The 19,253-nt window shown below is 37.7% G+C and overlaps 1 protein-coding gene across 2 annotated transcripts; it reads left to right on the forward strand.

The window, feature by feature from the left end:
• Positions 1-369: 369 nt before the first annotated feature.
• On the forward strand, positions 370-16,028 carry LOC140230250 (out at first protein-like). Of its 2 annotated transcripts, XM_072310429.1 has the most exons (6): positions 370-734; positions 4,082-4,216; positions 6,663-6,840; positions 7,666-7,713; positions 12,765-13,079; positions 13,714-16,028. In XM_072310429.1, exons 1-5 carry the CDS (start codon positions 465-467, stop codon positions 13,043-13,045), a joined length of 912 nt encoding a protein of 303 aa, XP_072166530.1. In that variant the 5' UTR covers positions 370-464; the 3' UTR covers positions 13,046-13,079; positions 13,714-16,028. The 2 variants fall into 2 exon arrangements, with proteins under 2 accessions (XP_072166530.1, XP_072166529.1); XM_072310428.1 differs by lacking the exon at positions 7,666-7,713.
• Positions 16,029-19,253: the final 3,225 nt, after the last annotated feature.

Here is a 19,253-nt window from a genome sequence, read left to right on the forward strand (position 1 = left end):
ATGATATATTATATATTCTAAATTGATAGCTGATTCTTTGTTCTGCAAGACATCACCTTTATCCCATTTGGTAAGGTCGTCGTACAGCCGCATGCTGGGATTCAGTCGCTGATCTCTGGGCCGGTGGAGTAGGGTACGCTTCGGAGTTGGCTTCGGTAGAATTTCAGCGGCTTTTCACGCGCGCGTTGACCGGGTCATCGTGTCATTATGTGTGTGCGTTGAATATCACGGTCATTAGGAGTACGCATAATCACCATACGTACTCTCGCTATGTGTACTACGCATACTACTGCTATAGCTATACGTATATTATATACGGCCGGATGAAGAACCAGTAGCTACTCTCATTCCATGTATGCGAGAGCCTTGTCCATGTTTGTGGGATACTAGGTGAAAAGGAGACCTTAATTTTCCACAATAAATCAAGTTTCTACCAACTATGTGATTGCTGAAGAGTCTCCATCATGGAAGTTTGGAGGTGGAGAAGTACGCCATATGTGGGAGTGGACGTGTCAGCGAACTGTGCTCGTTTAATTCGTAATTCTCAAAGCCTTTTGACAGCCCTTGTTTTGCTCCTGCACATCGCCACATCACAACTCGTCATCAATGTGAAGAACGATGGAGGGGACTTGGTCCAAGAAGCCATCAACGCAGACGTCAAACAGGATGTCATTTATTTACAGTTTCAAAAGCTTGATGGCACGCTGGTTAAGATGGTTATAGACTTCAAATCGGTAAGAAATAATCTGCAGGATGGTAATGAATGATATGTTTCATCGAATATCGAGTAAATTATGAGTAGAAACCTGTAAAAATGAAATGAAGATCTGACTGAAGATCAAAATTACAGGTAGGGCCTAGCCTGACCAGACACTGTGAACAGGGTCTGACATGTGTTAGTGTTTCAACGTTGTAACCGACCGTCACTATTGACGGCAAAATCACATAAAATACCTTTTATTTTGTATGATTTTAAGAGTAATATAATTGCAACACTTACCTACAGCATATTTTCCTGATTGTTGAGTTGAATTCGGCGTTTTGTTGGTATCCAGACCTTATTGTTGAATTTTTCGGAGTATAGATCGTGCGGTGGCATCTTTTCCTTCGAGAGCTTCAAAAAATCAACAAACTACCACGCATGCGCATTCAGAAGTGGTTGCTTTTTACCTACGCCCGTGCGCCCGTGCGTTTCATGTGTTACGTAAAACTTGTAGTAGATCCGCGCGTGCTGCACCGGCAATGATTTGACCTTTTTGAGTCGGGGTCATCCGACTATCTCCGACTACCTACGTTGTAGTATACGAGAGTGAATGCTATTCATATAACACGCAGATGAGGAGTGAAGCAGTAAGGACGTTTACAGACCTGATTTCAGCCATAGATTTCGGTAAGTCTTAGACGTAATTAAACAAAAAATCGCATACCGGTTATTGAATGATGATCATAGATTACGATAGTTCCTTATATTTTAGTTTTCCACGATTAATAAAGATATTCATGAAGGAAACAGTGAACGATATAAGCGCGATAACAACGTCCGCGAAGGAAAAGGGGTGCAGCGCTGTCGCGATTCGCGACAGCGCTGCGTGTAGTTAAGGTAGGGCCTAGACAAAATTTCTACACTCTACTGTCTACGCTTCTGCTGTTCTTGACTCTAATCATGGTTGACAGTGCCACAGTGGTATTCAATTGAATTGGTATTACGATTTACGTATCTAGAAATAGAATAACTTTAATGGACTTGAGCTGCGAAAGATTGTGCACTGCACTTGACTTGTGCTTGCTTGTGATGTATGCTCTGCGCACAAATTTCACAATATTCTCAGACTCGGAGTCAGAGCTTGCAAACATGCTAAATTTTAATTTCAATTCAAGTTGTGGATACCCTGAACCATTGTCCATGTACCACTTGCATTCTACAAACTTTACAGTATAATCTCCTACCCTTGTGAGCGTGTAAGCAAAAAAAAACAAAACAAAAACAAAAAACAAAATAACAAACCCCCGACCCCCCAAAACAAAACAAACAAAAGAACAAGATTTCATCATTCCCCTTCAGCCTTACCAGTGGAGCTGGAGTTTGTGTACAATGAATATTGAATGTACCTCCTGCCTTAGACAGAAAGATCCGTCTGTCCTGAGGACTCTTTTAATATTTTGCCATTAACGCTGTCCTCCGAGGGGATCCGTGGGCGTGAAGCCAGACGCAGTCTCCGCGGAACATTCCCCGACGGACAGATACAGACCGATCTTTCGGTCAACTCCTGCCTGAAACTGAATGCTAGCAGAGGTACAAAATCTTTGTTTGATGAGACCTCGCAGCCAGTTTCAGCCTATGCCATGGAGTCGGGGAGGAATGACTTACAGAAAGCTAATACTGGTGCGTGGTACAGCAGGGTTCTCACTAACCCGGGGGCGCTCCTTGTACACAGTTATATACTGTGGAACGCTTCGTGTTCGGCGTTCGGGCTGTGTTTGAGGTTCTCACAAAGGGTAAATTAAATTACTTGAAACTGTTGAGAATGCCCATGGTTTAATGTTTTTACACCTCTGGTAAATAGATTGGTGCGGGTCTTGCCAAATAATGTTGAGACGTAACCCTGGAGCGCTCCTTGTACACGGTTACTGTGGTCGCGTTGGTGCCGGTCGCAGTTAGATAGACCTAGTCATGTATTATGTGAATGCTATTATTTATAGGTCACCTATTGGTATTACCTGGTTTTTATGAGGCACAACACTCGGTTGTAGATGTACAAACTGTACAGTGTACATCAAATACAGAAAGTTTGAGGAAAGGGACATGCAGTAAGAACTAAATAACCAGGTATAAACAGGGAATGATTTTCCAACTCAAATTTGATTAGCAATTTCAGCTGATGAACAATATACACTCAGCAAAAAAAGAAAGTAAACATTTTTTCCAGTTAATATTTTGCATAGAAGATTTAGATAAAAATCAATGTGTCATATACCATATCAACGATTATTTAATTGGCTGTCAACCTGGTAGGTTTATACAAAGGGACATTTTACGCATGAGTGAACACATTTGTTTTTGTCCTCCAAGGCAGAAAAGTAAAAATTGCAGAATTGGACATATTGAAATTCATTTGCAAATGCCCTCCAAGATAGCAATGATAACAAAAGACCAATTTAAAGCAATGAGAGACATGAAGGAAACCGCAGAAATAAGTTTCCGTTCCCTTGTTTCCCTTTATATTCAAAACAAAAACAGTGGGGAAACTTAAGGTGGAACATAAGCATTTTCCATCAATCAAACTTTAAATGACATAGGGAGTGAGCCGTAAAGGTGATATAATCGACAGAATTTCTTCATTTTACCTTTTAATTAAGCAATTTAGGAATGCACGAGACAAATTCAAGATCCAAATATTATTTCAAATTTTCTTAATTTGAAATAACGTTTCAAATTTAACTTTCTTTGTTACCATAATTTTCTATTATGTCTTTTGACTGCGGATTTAACAGAAGATTCTTCAGTTTCCTCCATTATTTTTTGCCTTTCTTTATCTTTTGAGGGTTACAGAGATGTTATTGAGATCATAGGTTGATTTTTGCAAATTAATTTGCATTTCGTTTGTGTTAAATTTGTCTTGTTCTCATTATTATATGGAAGAGCAAATACGCTTGAATAACAACTTGTCCATTTTGCAATTTTTACTTTTGTGCCTTGGAAGAGAAAAATGAATGTGTTCACTCCTGCGTAAAGTTAACATTTTCATTGACCTACAAGGTTGATAGCTAATTAAATTACCTTTAACATGGTACCAGTATATAAAACACCATTTTTAGCCAGATAGTCTATGAGAAAGATAAACATGAAAAAGTGTTTACTTTCTTTTTTTGTTGCTGAGTGTATTTCAAATGGTATCCTGCACACTTCTCTTCTATGGCAAAAAAAAAGAAAAGAAAAAAAAAAAAGATAGATTGTGTAGCCGTGGTGTAAAGATGCATAGCAAATTTTAATGCGATGCTGGGAAAATTATTCCCTGGTAAAGATTTCTTTTGTACTCGCTGTGGAGATACTGGTAATCTTGTCATTTATCTTCCTGTGCAGGAGGTGCGTATCTTCAAGACCATTGTCTTGGGAGAAGAGGAGAGGTTAGAGAGCCAAGTCCGTATTATGTGTTTCGTGACCAAATTTAGCAAGACAGAATTCATCTCATCGGATGCAATGTCAAAACTTCGACAGGTAAGTTGGACTTTCAGGATTACATGATTACTAATTAGAATCTTATGGACTGTTGTGTGCAAGAGAAATTGCTGCAATGCTATTACTAGCATGCATGCTCAAATCATGTTAATATTTCACTTGGATACAAAGAAGACATCCCTCGCAATGAAGATGATTGTTAACATTCATGACAGTTTGAAGACATACAAGCGTGGCAGTACATTGTGTGTGATTGTCTTACAGAAAAGACCTGTGAACTGGCAAGCACAAACTGCTGAGTAATTATGGTTTTCCTTACAGGTATGTAAAGTGAAAGACTCAGAAAAGATTTGAATTGCATGGTCTACATAATTTTATTGTATGTTAGCAGTGTGAAATACAGTTACTGTACATCTGAACAATTTTGATGTATGAGGATTTGCTTGGTTAGTGTGAACTGTAAAGTGTCAATATTCAATTTGATTTTGATCTCAACTAAGCCCTTGAACAAAGGGGATTTTTTTTTTTTGGTAGGAAAGATTGGTTTTATATCTTCATTGTGCTTTATTGAGACACCCTAAAACAAAGCATAACATTTTCAGAGGATATTTGATCTTTCTCAATAGGCGTTTTCACATCAACCCGATAAGAATCCAAGCTCGAGATATTTTCCAATTTCCCAAGTCAGAAAATAGCGCGCTATTTCGAAACATCGGGCTGATGTGAAAATGCCTAATATGAAATTTCTAGTTAATTCATGCAGAGCTTGAGAGAAATAATTGTGTTTTGACTTTATGCAACTAAACACCATTTGACTTGCATGAACTTGAATTATTTGACTACCCAAGACAGCCCCCCCCCCCCATCCCCTGTTTGTGGCCCCTGCAGGATTACCCCTGATTTATTAGATACTCACAGACCAGCAAGAATGTCCCACCTGAGGCAAACCACCACAAACTCTACAGTGCTCAGCAAATACAGCACATGCTTACAGAAAGTGTATTTCTCCCTGATGCTTTTGGGCTTCTAAACATTGATTTTGGACAATCATTCATTGTGATGTGATGGTAACCAGCAGAACATATTCATTATACAGTGCACTCCCCTAATAACGAACACGGTTATAACAAAATTCTGCTTACAATGAAATAAAAATCCAGGTCGCAAAATTATCGGCTCTATGTTTGTTATTGTTTGTCCCCGCCGAACGAGTTCGAGCAGGGGACTATGAAACGGGCTCCGTACGTGTGTGTGTCCGTGTGTCCGTGTGTCCGTCCGTGCGTCCGTCCGTCCGTGCGTCCGTCCGTCCGTGTGTGATCAAAATGTTCAAAATGCTACTCCTTCGCCATTTCTAACCCGATTTTGATTCTGTTTGCTTTATATGATAGCACTACATGGGAGCTTTGAAACTTCTATACAGAATTTCAGTTGTGACCTTTGACCTTGACCTTTGACCTATATTGTACATTTTGCTTCAAAATGCTACTCCTTCGCTATTTCTAACCCGATTTTGATTCCGTTTGCTTTATATGATGGCACTAGGTGAGGGCTTCAAAACTTCTACACAGAATTTTGACCTTTGACTTCTTTGACCTTTGACCTTGATTTTTGACCTATATTGTACATTGCCTACAAAATGCTACTCCTTCGCCATTTCTAACCCGATTTCGATTCCGTTTGCTTTATGTGATGGCACTAGGTGAGGGCTTCAAAACTTCTACACAGAATTTTGACCTTTGACTTCTTTGACCTTTGACCTTGATTTTTGACCTATATTGTACATTTTGCTACAAAATCCTACTCCTTCTCCATTTGTAACCCGATTTCAATTCCGTTTGCTTTAAGTGATGGCACTAGGTGAGGGCTTCAAAACTTCTACACAGAATTTTGACCTTTGACTTCTTTGACCTTTGACCTTGATTTTTGACCTGTATTGTACATTTTGCTACCAAATGCTACTCCTTCGCCATTTCTAACCCGATTTCGATTCCGTTTGCTTTATGTGATGGCACTAGGTGAGGGCTTCAAAACTTCTACACAGAATTTTGACCTTTGACTTCTTTGACCTTTGACCTTGATTTTTTTACCTATATTGTACATTGGCTACAAAATGCTACTCCTTCGCCATTTCTAACCCGATTTCGATTCCGTTTGCTTTATGTGATGGCACTAGGTGAGGGCTTCAAAACTTCTACATAGAATTTTGACCTTTGACTTCTTTGACCTTTGACCTTGATCTTTTTACCTATATTGTACATTTTGCTACTCATATGCTACTTCCGGCGGGGACATATATTACGCACCGCGTAATTTCTACTTTTCCTTGTTTATTTGTACAGTTATAACGGAATTTCGATATAACGAAAGAAAACTGTGGTTCCTGAGGACTTTGTTATAATGGGAGTCCACTGTACCTAAGTCTGATCTTCCTCTACATTATTTACGCCATTTGTTTTCTTGTATGTTTTTTTTTTTTCTTGAGTAGAAAAACCCAGGCACAATTCGCAACCCAGAAGAAGACAAAGGAAGTGAGCTTCTAACCTTTGACCTTAGCATAAACCTGGAGAATGCTGGGAGAATCAGTCCTCACATCCAGGAGACTTGCAAGGAGGCAAAGGGGAACATTTACACCAGGGAGGCGGACATCAAGGCCTGGTCTAAAGGTAAACAATGCAAGGAATAGCTTACATTTTGTGAGTTAACACAGAGGTCCCATGGAATAGGATTCTAGTGCTGTAGTCCTGTGCCCTGATAGAGAATGGCTGTGAGTTGAAATGGGGCTGAAGACTGTTTTAAGATCTAAATATTCAAGAGGAGTGTCTACTTTCTCTTTTGCATATTGTTGGATCTACCATCAGAATTTTATAAGGAGCTGATTTGATCTCCATGAGATCAGGTGGACTTGAGAGGGTTTGTTTGTAGCTATGGGTTAGTCTCTTTCCCATACCCTTTCCTTTTTTTTGTGTGTGTAGGGAAAGGTATGTAGAATGGTAGGGAGACAAAAATGCTAACATATTCTGATTGATTCATAACTCCTAAACACACTGAAAATGATGTTTTATTCAGATCGTACATGAAAGCAAACTGTTGCAGACATAAATGCATTGATGGTGGTTGTATGATCAGATTTACTTCAAGATTCCTTGAAACCTGTGACCCTTTTGAGTGATAAAATATGAATGTATTTTCCTTCAAGTAGTCATCTTCATTTGAACTACTTGTGTTTGTAGTATCCATATCAAGTTGTAATATTTTAAGAAAACAAAATAGTTTCTGTTCTGTAAAAACATAAGCCAGCTAAAGATAAAAAAGAAAATAAATAGCAAAAATTGCCTGAGGGCCATGAAAACATGGTCTCTGAAAGTGCCATGTGCAAGTGGTCAGCATCCTTTTTTGTACCTCTGTGAAATATTTTTATTAAAGTTCTGTAAAATCCATTATAAAATTTTTATATTCCGCTCTTTCCTACTCAAAATATTGATAAACAGGCAACAGAGCTGCTCTCCTCTACCCAAAGTGGGCCCATACTGTCAAGGGTACTGGTATAACTTTCTTGATTTCCCAAATGCTGGCTCTGTGTATATATCGAGAGCAACCTGCGCCCACTTCTGCCTAAAATGCTTCCAGTACCCATTGGCTTTGCTGATTTTACTGTTAGTAATTTGATGCAATGTTCTCAGTGTTCATCATTTCTCATGCCATATTTTATGTGTGTCCATGGATTTTCATCGCTGCCTACACCCAACCATGCAGTAAAATGTCCTGTAATGTTGCATTGCACAGTATTGCATTTTGTACTCCGTTTGCCGTTGATCATACATAGTATGTAAATCAGTCTGAAAAGAGACTGATTTACATGTAACAAGCTACAGTAGCTTTGATAATACACTGCTGATATCAGTCCATAGTGACACTGTTGCCACATGCATAAGGCATAGAAGTAGGGAGTACTGTATACGCCATATATTTCGCGAGTCTAAATTTTCGCGAATCAGGAATTCCCAACAATTTCGCGAGTGGTTAAATTCGCGATCGTGGAGTCCTGTACTGAACGGAGAAGCGTACACACGTACGTCACATTCACATCAGGATCAGAGTCAGTATTTTCGTGTGTCTTTAATTTCGCGAATAGCACTTGACTCGCAATATTCGTGAAAATAAAAACCTCGCAAAATATTCGGCGTATACAGTACTTAGCCTTTGTCAAGACTAAATTTCTAATAGATACAAATGAGATGGGTCAAAACAACAGCTGAAAACAAGATTAACATGGCATAATTGAAAACAAGGACAACAACACGAGATGAAAATGGTAATGTACAAAATTGTAGGGGTTAATTCATCATGTAAACATAAACCTTTTGACTTTTGCCCCTTTCAGTTCAATCCAATCTCCTCCCCTTTTAAAGAAAAAATCCTTAAATAAAAATGATTAAAAAAAAGGAAATTAAATGGAGAAAGCCATAACTTTCTTTGAAGTGAAAGGCTTGTTGGAAATATGGGAATTCTTGTATTTTTGCAAGACAAAATCTGATCTCCACAATTTATTGTTGAACAGTCAACATTTACACAGTATCTTTGCTGAAGTTTGCTTCCACTGCATATTGGTTGCCTGTGTAATGATGTCATGTTTGCTTCGTTTCTTTAATTTTAATAGACTAAAAAGCTGTGAGTTATAATACCTTTTGAGTTGCCGTTTTCATTCTGAGTAAACATACCCATGTTGTTTTTGCAAATTAATTTCTACTTGTGGTTAGTACCATTTTGTATGATGACAGTGTTCTTAATATGATGCAAATTATCTGTGCTAAAAAATATCAGTGAAAGTTGCAACCGGTAAAGTTTGTTTCATTACTTCAGCAGTCTTTATCATGAGGAAATGTCTAAATGTATTAGACTTGGCAGTTTAGATGCCCCCTTTGGGCTAGGATCAAAGTTGGGGCCAGTGTTCCCATTTCGATCTGCTCTTTGAAAGTGCATGGTCAAATTTGCTACAAACTTGGCAGGTACGGTATCATTGCCAGTGTGATTGGCCACCATGTCCCTCCTGGAGGCCCCTCCCCAAGTTTCCTACTTCTTCTTTGGTTTATACAGTCTGACCTCTCCTATCTGGCCTCCCTTTCTCCGGATCTCTCTATCATCTGTATGCGATCTCGTGATGGTTCTTTTTTTTTTTTCAATCTAGTAATTGCGGGATAAGGGAATGTCAAACTCTAACAAAATTTCTACACAAACTATTAACATGAATAGTATATTCCCAACATAGTTAACATACATTCACATCTAATTTTCATCTATTAAAATATCATACATTCAGCCTTTCACTGCCCCCAAATCACCACAAGAACATGGACAGAAAATTTTGATTAGATCAGGGCACAGTACACGCGATTTTTCGTCGGCAGCTGCATACTATGAACATTGAGTCTCCCATATCTGGCCAAATCCCTTATCCGGATGAGTGCCGGTCCTGACATGTACAATATGGATAGGAGAGGTTGAAGGTGAACTTGTGATACTCCGATGAGTGCTAGACCCACTTGGTCTCTTGTTCTTTGCTTTATTACCGGGTAAAACCATTTTGTGAGGAAGGAAGTTCATGTTTCATCACTGCAATCATTGTCATTGCACTCCAGCACTCAGAGGCACTTCTATCTCCGGGAGCTGTTGGTTGAATTGCAGACATTACGGTCTTTGTGTCATTCTTTCTTTGTTTACCCATCCATAACTCTGAATTGTGTGTGCCAGGTATGAAACAGCATTGTGATCCATGGGGATTTGGTGGTCACGTGTGTGTGTCTACAGTGTACAGATGTACCTTACTTATGATATGTGAGAAAGTTTGTTGAACCTTGGCCTGGATCTATAAGGTCAATACCTGATTCAGTTTCAGAAACAAAAGTTTGTACCATAGTTTGCACACATTTGCTTCATGTTTTTATTCAGAAAAGTACTCTTTTCTTTTCTTTTTTTTTCTTAACGGGGAAAAAATAGTTCAGATAAAGACAAAATAATTCAGGTGGTGATATTCAGCCTTTGATGTTATGATCTACACCGTACAATGTATGTGCATTACAAGAGAAATACTGGAAGGCTTTTCATGTTTTTCTTTTAAAAATGAAACAGGAGTACAATGTGTAGTGAAGTTTACTTCCAACCAATTATATTTATTGCCCATTTCTGTTTAACCCGTTGAGGACGGGTCCAGAGTATCGCGTCCTGTAAAAGTGGACATTTTTGCGCATTTCGCGCAACCCGAAACTAGCGTGAAAATAAAAGCATGCGAATATTTTTGCCTGCCATATGTTCTGGTAGTTGATGTCTTGATTCAGCGGAATTAAAAACATGCGAAACTCTTCTTGCCCACCGATCGCGAAAAATAAGTTGGGCAAAAATATCCACTTTTACAGTACTCGGGCAAGTATCAATGGGAAATGTGTTTTGTAGCAAAATCAGCCTGTCCTCAACGGGTTAAAAAAGAAAAGGATGCCAGTATTACAGTACATCTCAATTGCATGTTGTGATGTGTCTAAGCTACTATGTACTTCTAACACTGCAGAAATGAATGGCATTATCTCGTCTCTATCAATGATTGATTGTTTGCAGCCAAAGAACTCTTTTACTTTTAATTGCTGAATTGAACATGCTCTATCTTTTTTTCTGCTGACAAAAGATGTTATATTTCAAATATGCACTTGCATACACTTTTCCTCCATTGTATCTTCAGCTAAGCATGGGAATGATACAACATCTATCATGTACTCAAATTTGCATCAGTACTCTGTATGAAGAAAAGCCTTGCAAGCTACTGTAAAAGTGGATATTTTCGCATGACTAATTTTTCGCGCTTGGCTGGGTGAGAAGAGTTTCGGGTGTTTTTAATTCCACGGAATCAAGACATTAACTACTGGAACATACGGCAAGCAAAAATATTTGCATGCTTTTATTTTTCGCGCTAGTTTCGGGCTGCGCGAAATGCGCGAAAATTTCAACACCGCGAAAATTTCCACTTTTACAGTATACCTATCTTGCACAATCCCTCCTGTCTAGTCAAATTTTCATCTATCCCATGTCATACTTGTAACCTCTATCCATCGCACACCTCTGACTGACATAAAAAAAAGCTCTTTCCTATCTGCAATATATTCCTCTCCAGAACTTATAAAACAACTGATCCATGCCTGTCAAAATTGCATGCAAATTATGTGATAGTGTAATTAGTTTATGAATATGATCTGAATTTAAAGTCTACTTTACTTGGCTTTGTCATCTTACAATTTGTTATTCAAATTAGTGAAATTCAGGAGGTCGTAGGTTCGAATCCTTCTCGAGTATGTACGCCCATGATTTTTTATCATGGCTACTACTAAAACACTGATCAATTCAGTGCTTATTTACGTCGATGTTCGGCAATTTGTCAATCAGTTGCAATTACAATTTCTTTGTTAATTATTTATTTTTAGTGTTCATGTTTCTTTATTACTGTAAGAACATCCAACTTAGCCACTTGATTGCAAGTTTTTATTTGATCTTTATTGCAAGTTACATGATTTTGACTGAATCATTGTAACAGTTGTAAGCCTATTTTCGCTATAATTAATCAGAGGTTTGTTAGTTTACACATCTCTTTGTACACCGTAACACCGTAACACATAATGAATACATTGTTCCATCATTATCTCCATCCCAATGTAGTATATCTTTGTTATAAAGTCCTTCTAAATTATTACAAACCTTTGACTGAGATGGAAAGATATGTAGAACTCTTGCTACAATGTAGAATAATATACTTCAGAGTACATTTTGTCAGTAGCCTGTCAAACAAGCCTACAGTACATAACTCAGAGCCATGTGTAGTTAATGTGTGCCCTGCACTGGCTGCTGCTCCCTTTCCAGTTTTTCTCCTTTCAAAAGCCTCTGATCTGGGATGTTGACACGTGTCCTAGTCTTGGGTCCAGTCTCCACTGCTTTTGTGTACATTGCATTTTATTCAAGATTTCAAACCTACTCTATGTCAGCACACCAGTCAGGCTGTTTTATTGTCCGTGCAAGGAGAGTTATAAATGTAGCAGGAGATGAAGAGAAGGATGATTTGTCTGTATTTGAATAATTGTTTTGTGTAAAATTGTGAGCCTTTTTTTGTTGTAATTGTTTATTTTATTATCATTTTTTCTCCAAAATTTGAACTCTGCATGTCAACATTCAAGTGTGTCAATGAGCAGCTTGCTCATTGGTATCACTGTGGAACATAAACATGCATGCCTTATGAAAGTTAAGAGTTAAGTTGCATGTATGTACTCAATGTGTAGACATTCCTTGGTTCATACTTTTTTTTCTGTGCATTCTATCATTTTTGATGTTCCAATCATTTTATAGTTTTGCTGTGAAAGGGTAATCATTTGTCACCAAATGCTAATTTTTGCAAATTTGCTCAAGACCAGCATTGCTGTAGATGCCTGGCACGGTGCTGTCAATACCAGGAGGTCATAGATTTGTGCATACTATTTGTATCAAATACTGCTTTTGATTTTGTGAAGGTAATAATCAAACTGTATTGATAACTTTGTGTGGTGTCTGATTCCTACAGGTTCCAACCTGACCTACACATCTCTCATGAATGCAGTCCAGGCCCTGCCTAGCTCTAGTTCCAGGCCCAGCTGTAGCACCATCCAAGACGTTCGGCTCCCCTGTACCTGCCGCCTGGAGGTCTGTATCGGCTGGTACCCGTGTGGTCTCAAGTACTGCCGGGGTCGGGACTCGGCAGGGAATGTTGTCAGCTACCGGTGTGGTATCAAGACCTGTAAACGCTGCCACTCTTTTGACTACCACGCTGAGCAGAAACAACACTGTCTGTGGGATGAACCCTAGCCTGGGAGACAGAATGAGCCATAATGCATTTTTGGTAAGCTGTCCATCACCAAGTACAGTCCTTCCTTAGTAATATTTTGTGTTAGTACTCTTTAAAAAAAGATGTTTCCATTTTTTTTTTCAGTACTAAATAGTCTTACTTAGAGAATGTGGTTTGTATTGTGGATTTATATTTCAAATCATCGTTGACTGTGGTATGTTGATTAGGATAGCTACATTTTGTACCTGCTCTCATTTTGTGTCACCATCTCTCCAGTGAATTTTGTTTTGTCCCTTTCACATTTTAGTTTTTAGTGTGAATTATAGGCCTTTGTAATTGAAGAATCTTTGAAGTGCCTACAGTGTATTTCATGAGGGCTTCTATGATGGATGTGATAAAGCTTGTGGTATGACAAGGAGCAATGTACTGAATTTCTACTATACTAAAGGGGTATCCTTAGTCGGACTTTAATAGTCCATTCAGTAGTTTATAATATTTTTAGTCAGAATTGCTTAGAATCAAAATTCAGTGTCAGACTACGTAGAGCTCAGTTTCTACCTTCTTCCTGTTGGTTGGTTTGAAAGATGTTCAGTTCACTCTGACTCCAGTCTTTGGAGGGTTGTCACTTCACTATTGAAACTTATCAATATTGTTTGTTTTGTTTTGTTTTGTTTTTCGGGGTTTTTAGGTTGACATGTGCATACAAGGAGGTCATCCCGGCAACATCTAGAGTGACAACCTGCTTTGTATGGAGGATAGCTGTGTATAAACAAGGGCGGATCCAGGAATTCCGTAAAGGGGAGGTGCTTTTACAAAATTAAAGGGGGAAGGGTACACGCCCCCATGCTTTTCTTCTTTTATTTCTTTTGTTTTAACAAAAAAGAAAGAGGCAGTGTGCGCCCGATGCATCCCCCTCTGGATCCGCCACTGATAAAGGTGCTATCTTGTTGGTGTACATAGCAGTAGCTGAACATTGCTATAGAGTGATAAAGAGAAAGACTACTAGACTTGGACTGTAAGCTTCCACTTTGGAGCTGCATGGGTGATCTGCAGAGTACTGTATTGGAAAGTGCCTTGGATGTTATCAGAGACAGGGTTGTACTAGTGATATCTGCACTGGTATAGCTAAGCGCAGCAAATAACAAGGACAGCATGTGACATGTGTATCAGTGTTTGAAATCATTTACGATTAAAAAGGGAGAGTGTTTCACACTAGCATTGTTGCCAGCATGGTGTAAGTGAAATCTTGTGTAAATTTAGTTTCGATGACCATGACTGGAGATTGGAGTAGGATGTAAGTATTTCTATGCACCTTGTTTCAGACACATCTGTTAATATGAGGCTTGTAAGAATGATTGCTTCTAAGTTCTTATTGATCGTATGCATGATATTTCATTTTGTTCTGTAGATTAGGACACAATTGATTTTCGATCGATAAAAAAATTATAACTGAAGCAAACTCTTCAACCATGTTCTTCATCCTAAATATGGCACAGCGTGAGAAAATAAGAATGTGTTAAAAAAAAAGATTTTATGCTTCAATATGAATAATGTAATTTCATGTGAAGCTGGCAGATGAACACAGCTTCAAAATTCTTAACTGAAAACTGACTGCCATTGCACAACGGTCTTATAAGTGCTTTACGATTTCAGCGTTAAAAGTTCCAGGTAATCTTGATTATGACTATTATGATGATTGTATATGTTTAAAAAAGTATCAATCTTAAGTCCTTTTAGAGCTTAAATTTCATGCTGATAATTTTATGTACTAACTGGTAGCAGTACAGTAAAAGTGTCAATTTTCGCAGTGTCAATTTTCTTTGTGTACATTTCTCACAACATGAAACTAGCGCAAAAAAGTTTGTTTTTTTTTGCTTCTCATATTAATAATTCATCTCTCTCACTCTACAAAATTAAAAGAATATGAAATCCATTTTCCCAGCTTTTCACAAAAAGAAAGAAAATACGAAATTACTGAAATTTTCGCTTTTACAGTACAGTGAATTGTACAATCATGGTAGAGAGCATGTCAAATCTTCATGTACTTGGCCCTGTTTGTCAAATTTTATACATTAATCACATGTATCTGGGTGAAAGTAAACTACTTGCCAATGCCACCAGACCAGGGAGGTGAGACGGCCTCCCTGATGCCACACATCCTCTCAAATGTCAAAATGACTGTAGACATCACTTGAGATCTTTGAATGTTCTCAACACTTTATGTTCAGCTGAATATGACAAGGAAGAACTTGGACGAAGTCAGCGCTAGAGTTTGAGTTAAGTCAGAGTGGTAAATGTGAAGATTTTTACAGTGTGGCTGTTGTGAGCTCTACGCCAACTGGTCTGGTTGATATGACTTTGAAATGTAATATATACTTTATAGTGTTGTGATGAGGATCGCCTAACTTACTCTGTGTAATATGTGTGCAGAAAATATTTTTGTATACCGGTATTTATTAACCGTGCGAAGTGAAGGACCATACAAGTGTATTGTAAACCTAAGAGTTGTTGTCAGGTACAATGCATATCTATAAATGAAAGGTTTTGTTGACCATGGCTTAGACATGGTTACATCAAATCATAACCTGTGACTGTCCGTACAAAAAGTGGATAACTATTTACTATCAATAAACAGCTCATGAAATTTTTGCACTCCATGTAGACTTTTCTCTTTCTTATGAAATGTACTTGCCACTTTATACCAATGAGATATCAGACAGTATCATTCAAACTGCAGTAAACTCTGCACAACAGGAGTAGGTTGGCCATCTTCTGTCTTAAGGTATGCATGACACATTCTGGTCTTAGAATTCCGTAAACCTTGAAACACTTCTATGTTTGACTTTGACTGTTACCTGACTTTGTGGTATAGAGTGGACTGTTTATCTGTGTGCTGATTTCTCCTTCAAAAAAAAAAATAATAATAGTTCAAAAATGCTCATTGCTTATAATTGGGCTAAGAATAACATGTTGGCATTTGTAGGACAAATATACATTTTTTAAATACAATGTATTGTGACTACATCTTGTCCCTGAAAATATTGTTGAAGAGTGTGGATTGTCCTGGGTTGAGTTGTTACCTAGAGACTTGTAAATACATCTTGTAGAAGAAAAGCATTATAACAATTTATACCCTCATACCATTAACAACAGTGATGATGATAGTAACAATAATACTACATATTGTATACCAATATTACTAGTAGTATTATTACTATCATTATGTAGCAGTGATAGTTCATGTAATGAGTGATATTTGTGTGAGTGGAAGAGTACAATTTTGTTCACTTGAGTTTTAGAAAACTTGTGTCATATGGCGACTTCAGAAAACTATAAAAGATATTTGAGGAATGTACATGATTGCCTCTCACTACTTAACCACTATAAAGTGTGCTGTACTCTGATACATGTTACAATTATGTCAAATGCCATAATTCTGTCGAAATCATGGCTGATATTAGGACTTGGAATAGAACGCTACCAGCTCTGAAGGGTTCGTATCTATCTTCAGATCATACAAATAAATGTTTATGAGTGCAATGGACAGAGTATTTCACGAAGTGAAAGATGCAATGATCTATTCGGTGAGGCGCAGTCGAGTTGAATGGATCAAACAGTTCATCTTTCACCGAATGAAATATTCTGTCCATTGCACGAATGAAAAAAACATTTATTATTGGTTTTATATAACGCCTACATTGTATAATAGGTACTTGTCATTTGACTCTTCATGAATTTAGAAATGAGAGAATGTGTGAAGTCTGAGATTGAGAGAGTGCTCACCGAGCGCTTTATGCTAGTGCGCCTTCAAACACACACTGCTGCAAACGCAAGCATTTTACATGCATAGTGTGCTGGGCTCTCAGCATGACTGCAATGGAGCAAATCGTATGGATCCAAGATTGCACAGTAAATGGAGCCACAATGCATGAATGATAATGTAATAGTAAAATGGGAAGAATGATCAATAGCAAATAACCAATCAAATGACAAGGATCTATCTAGTACTGTAGGTGTTATATAATAAAGTGATAAATCACAGCTACAGTATACATTTCTCCATGTAAGTCTGAATACAGAAGCCACAAGAATGAAATGGAACCAAAGAAACTGGAGCAGGTGACGTTCAGTACTTTGTATTGTAGATGAAAATCACAGTCAAATGAATCAAATTTTACTTTCTTCCATCATTTTCATCTTGAATCAAAACAAAATAATGACATTTCACCGTCATTTAGAAGATCTTCACACTTTCATTCATTTATGACTAAAATATAGAGGATCACATTGTTGGGAATATTATGCACAAGAAAGATGTTTTCTTTATAATACTGCCTGGCTATCATGGGTCATTCCAAGATAATATCCACTACATTACACAAAGTGATAATCCCTCCTCCACTGTTAAAGGGTGTGTACAGTTCTGGTTGAGGTGAGGATTTAGCTTTTAACATTTTGCTAGATATTCAGAAACCACTCTGAGATGTCAAAGAGCATGCAATTCTAAAGGTATCAAAAGTTTATTTGATGAAAATCGGTTTTGAAATGGCTGAGATATCCAAAAACAAGGTGAAACAAAGAGATCCTAATAAAGTTGTGGCATGTCGCCTTTTATTATTATCACTTTTTGGGATATCTCAGCCATTTCAAAACCAATTTTCATCAAATAAATGTTGAATCCTTTTTAAAATTACATGCTCTTTCATATTTCATAAGAGGTTTCTCATTATCTCACTTAGAAATGTTCAAAACATGAATCCCCACCTCAACCAGTACTGTACAGACCCTTTCACTCTTCATGTGCCACATTCGCACACCTAACTCCGTCGACGGCATGCCAAGTTCGCATATTCTGCTCAAACGCACAAACCTACCCAATCTGATTGATAAATCGCCAAATGCCACAGTACACTTGTACAATGAAAGCGTTTCTCGCAATTCCGTTCCTCTCACACATAGCTTGCAATTTATGTGGTGATTGACTAGCAAGCTGTGTTCCCTACTGGATTTGCATATAAATTCTAAGTTGTCACTGTTTTGCGTGCAAAAGTCATGCCTTTACAGAAATGTAGCTACTGGGCATTTGAAAGAAAAACAATCATAGATTTGTCATACAATTTACATCAAAGCAAAGCCTAGTATTTTCTCTATGACTTTGCTCACTGTATGTCCAATTTGACAGAAATTTATAAAAGTTACACAGATTTAAAAAACAGAATGTTTTCTCAAAGCCTGACTACGATGGTGTCTCAGAATAATGTGGCACATAGGGTTTTTCCACCATGGCACATAGAGAGTTAATTCACAGACATCACATCTAGGGTAAAACACACTCTTTATGAGATATGTGGTCAAACAGTTAGCCTATGCCATTTCTGATTGTTTGCTACAACTTGTACTTAAAGGGATGGTACAGTATTGGTGGAGATGAGAATTGGGCATTTAACTTTTTGTGAGATACCAAGAAAACACTGATGAAATAGTACAGAGCATACCATTTTAAGAGGAATTCAAAGTTTATTTGATGAAAATCAGGTTTGGAATGACTGAAACATCCAAAAACAAAGTAAAACAAAGCGATCGTAGTAAAATGTGGGTCCCACACTTTACTAGAATTGCTCTTTTTTGGATATCTCAGCCATTTCAAAACCAATTTTTATCAAATAAACATTGAATTCCTCATTGAATTACATTGTACATGCTCTTTCATATTTCAAGAGATTTCTCATTATCTCACAAAAAATGTTAGAAACCTGAAATTAGGTCTCAACCAAAACTGTATGATCCCTTTAACACAAGGGTACCCAAACACCAGACATTCAGCCTTGTCCTTCAGTCAAGAGTGTAGACTCTATGATTGGAGATGACAAATACACAATACAACATGTGATGCTTTGTCTGAGAGCACAAATATTTGCCTATAAATAAGTCCTGTAGAGAGGGCGCTCTCTTTATAATACAGTTCCAATGAACCAGTCCCACAGACTTTATTATCTGAGTGCCTTTTTTTTGTGTCAAAACACATAAAGGCATGCTTATTTTACAGCGAGTATGTATTAGTCCTGTCAATCTTTTCTTCTTTTTTTTTCCTCTGTAAAAATGATTGAATTACCGGTATGTTTTCAAGCAATGTGTGTTGATTTAAGCAAGATGAATCAAATTTCACAAACAACTTGCAGCTCTTGTAACATTGGTGCTTTAAAATTTTCCCCACACTAGACTAAATGG

The sequence above is a fragment of the Diadema setosum genome, chromosome 6 (genome assembly GCF_964275005.1).
Source record: "Diadema setosum chromosome 6, eeDiaSeto1, whole genome shotgun sequence".
Classification (NCBI taxonomy): Eukaryota; Metazoa; Echinodermata; class Echinoidea; order Diadematoida; family Diadematidae; genus Diadema; species Diadema setosum.

Bases quoted from the DNA above. Each gene is read 5' to 3' on its own strand.
- LOC140230250 (XM_072310429.1), top strand. From the start codon at position 465: ATGGAAGTTTGGAGGTGGAGAAGTACGCCATATGTGGGAGTGGACGTG. The intron at 735-4,081 runs GTAAGAAATAAT...CTTCCTGTGCAG, and splicing joins TGGTTATAGACTTCAAATCG to GAGGTGCGTATCTTCAAGAC. The intron at 4,217-6,662 runs GTAAGTTGGACT...TTTCTTGAGTAG, and splicing joins CAATGTCAAAACTTCGACAG to AAAAACCCAGGCACAATTCG.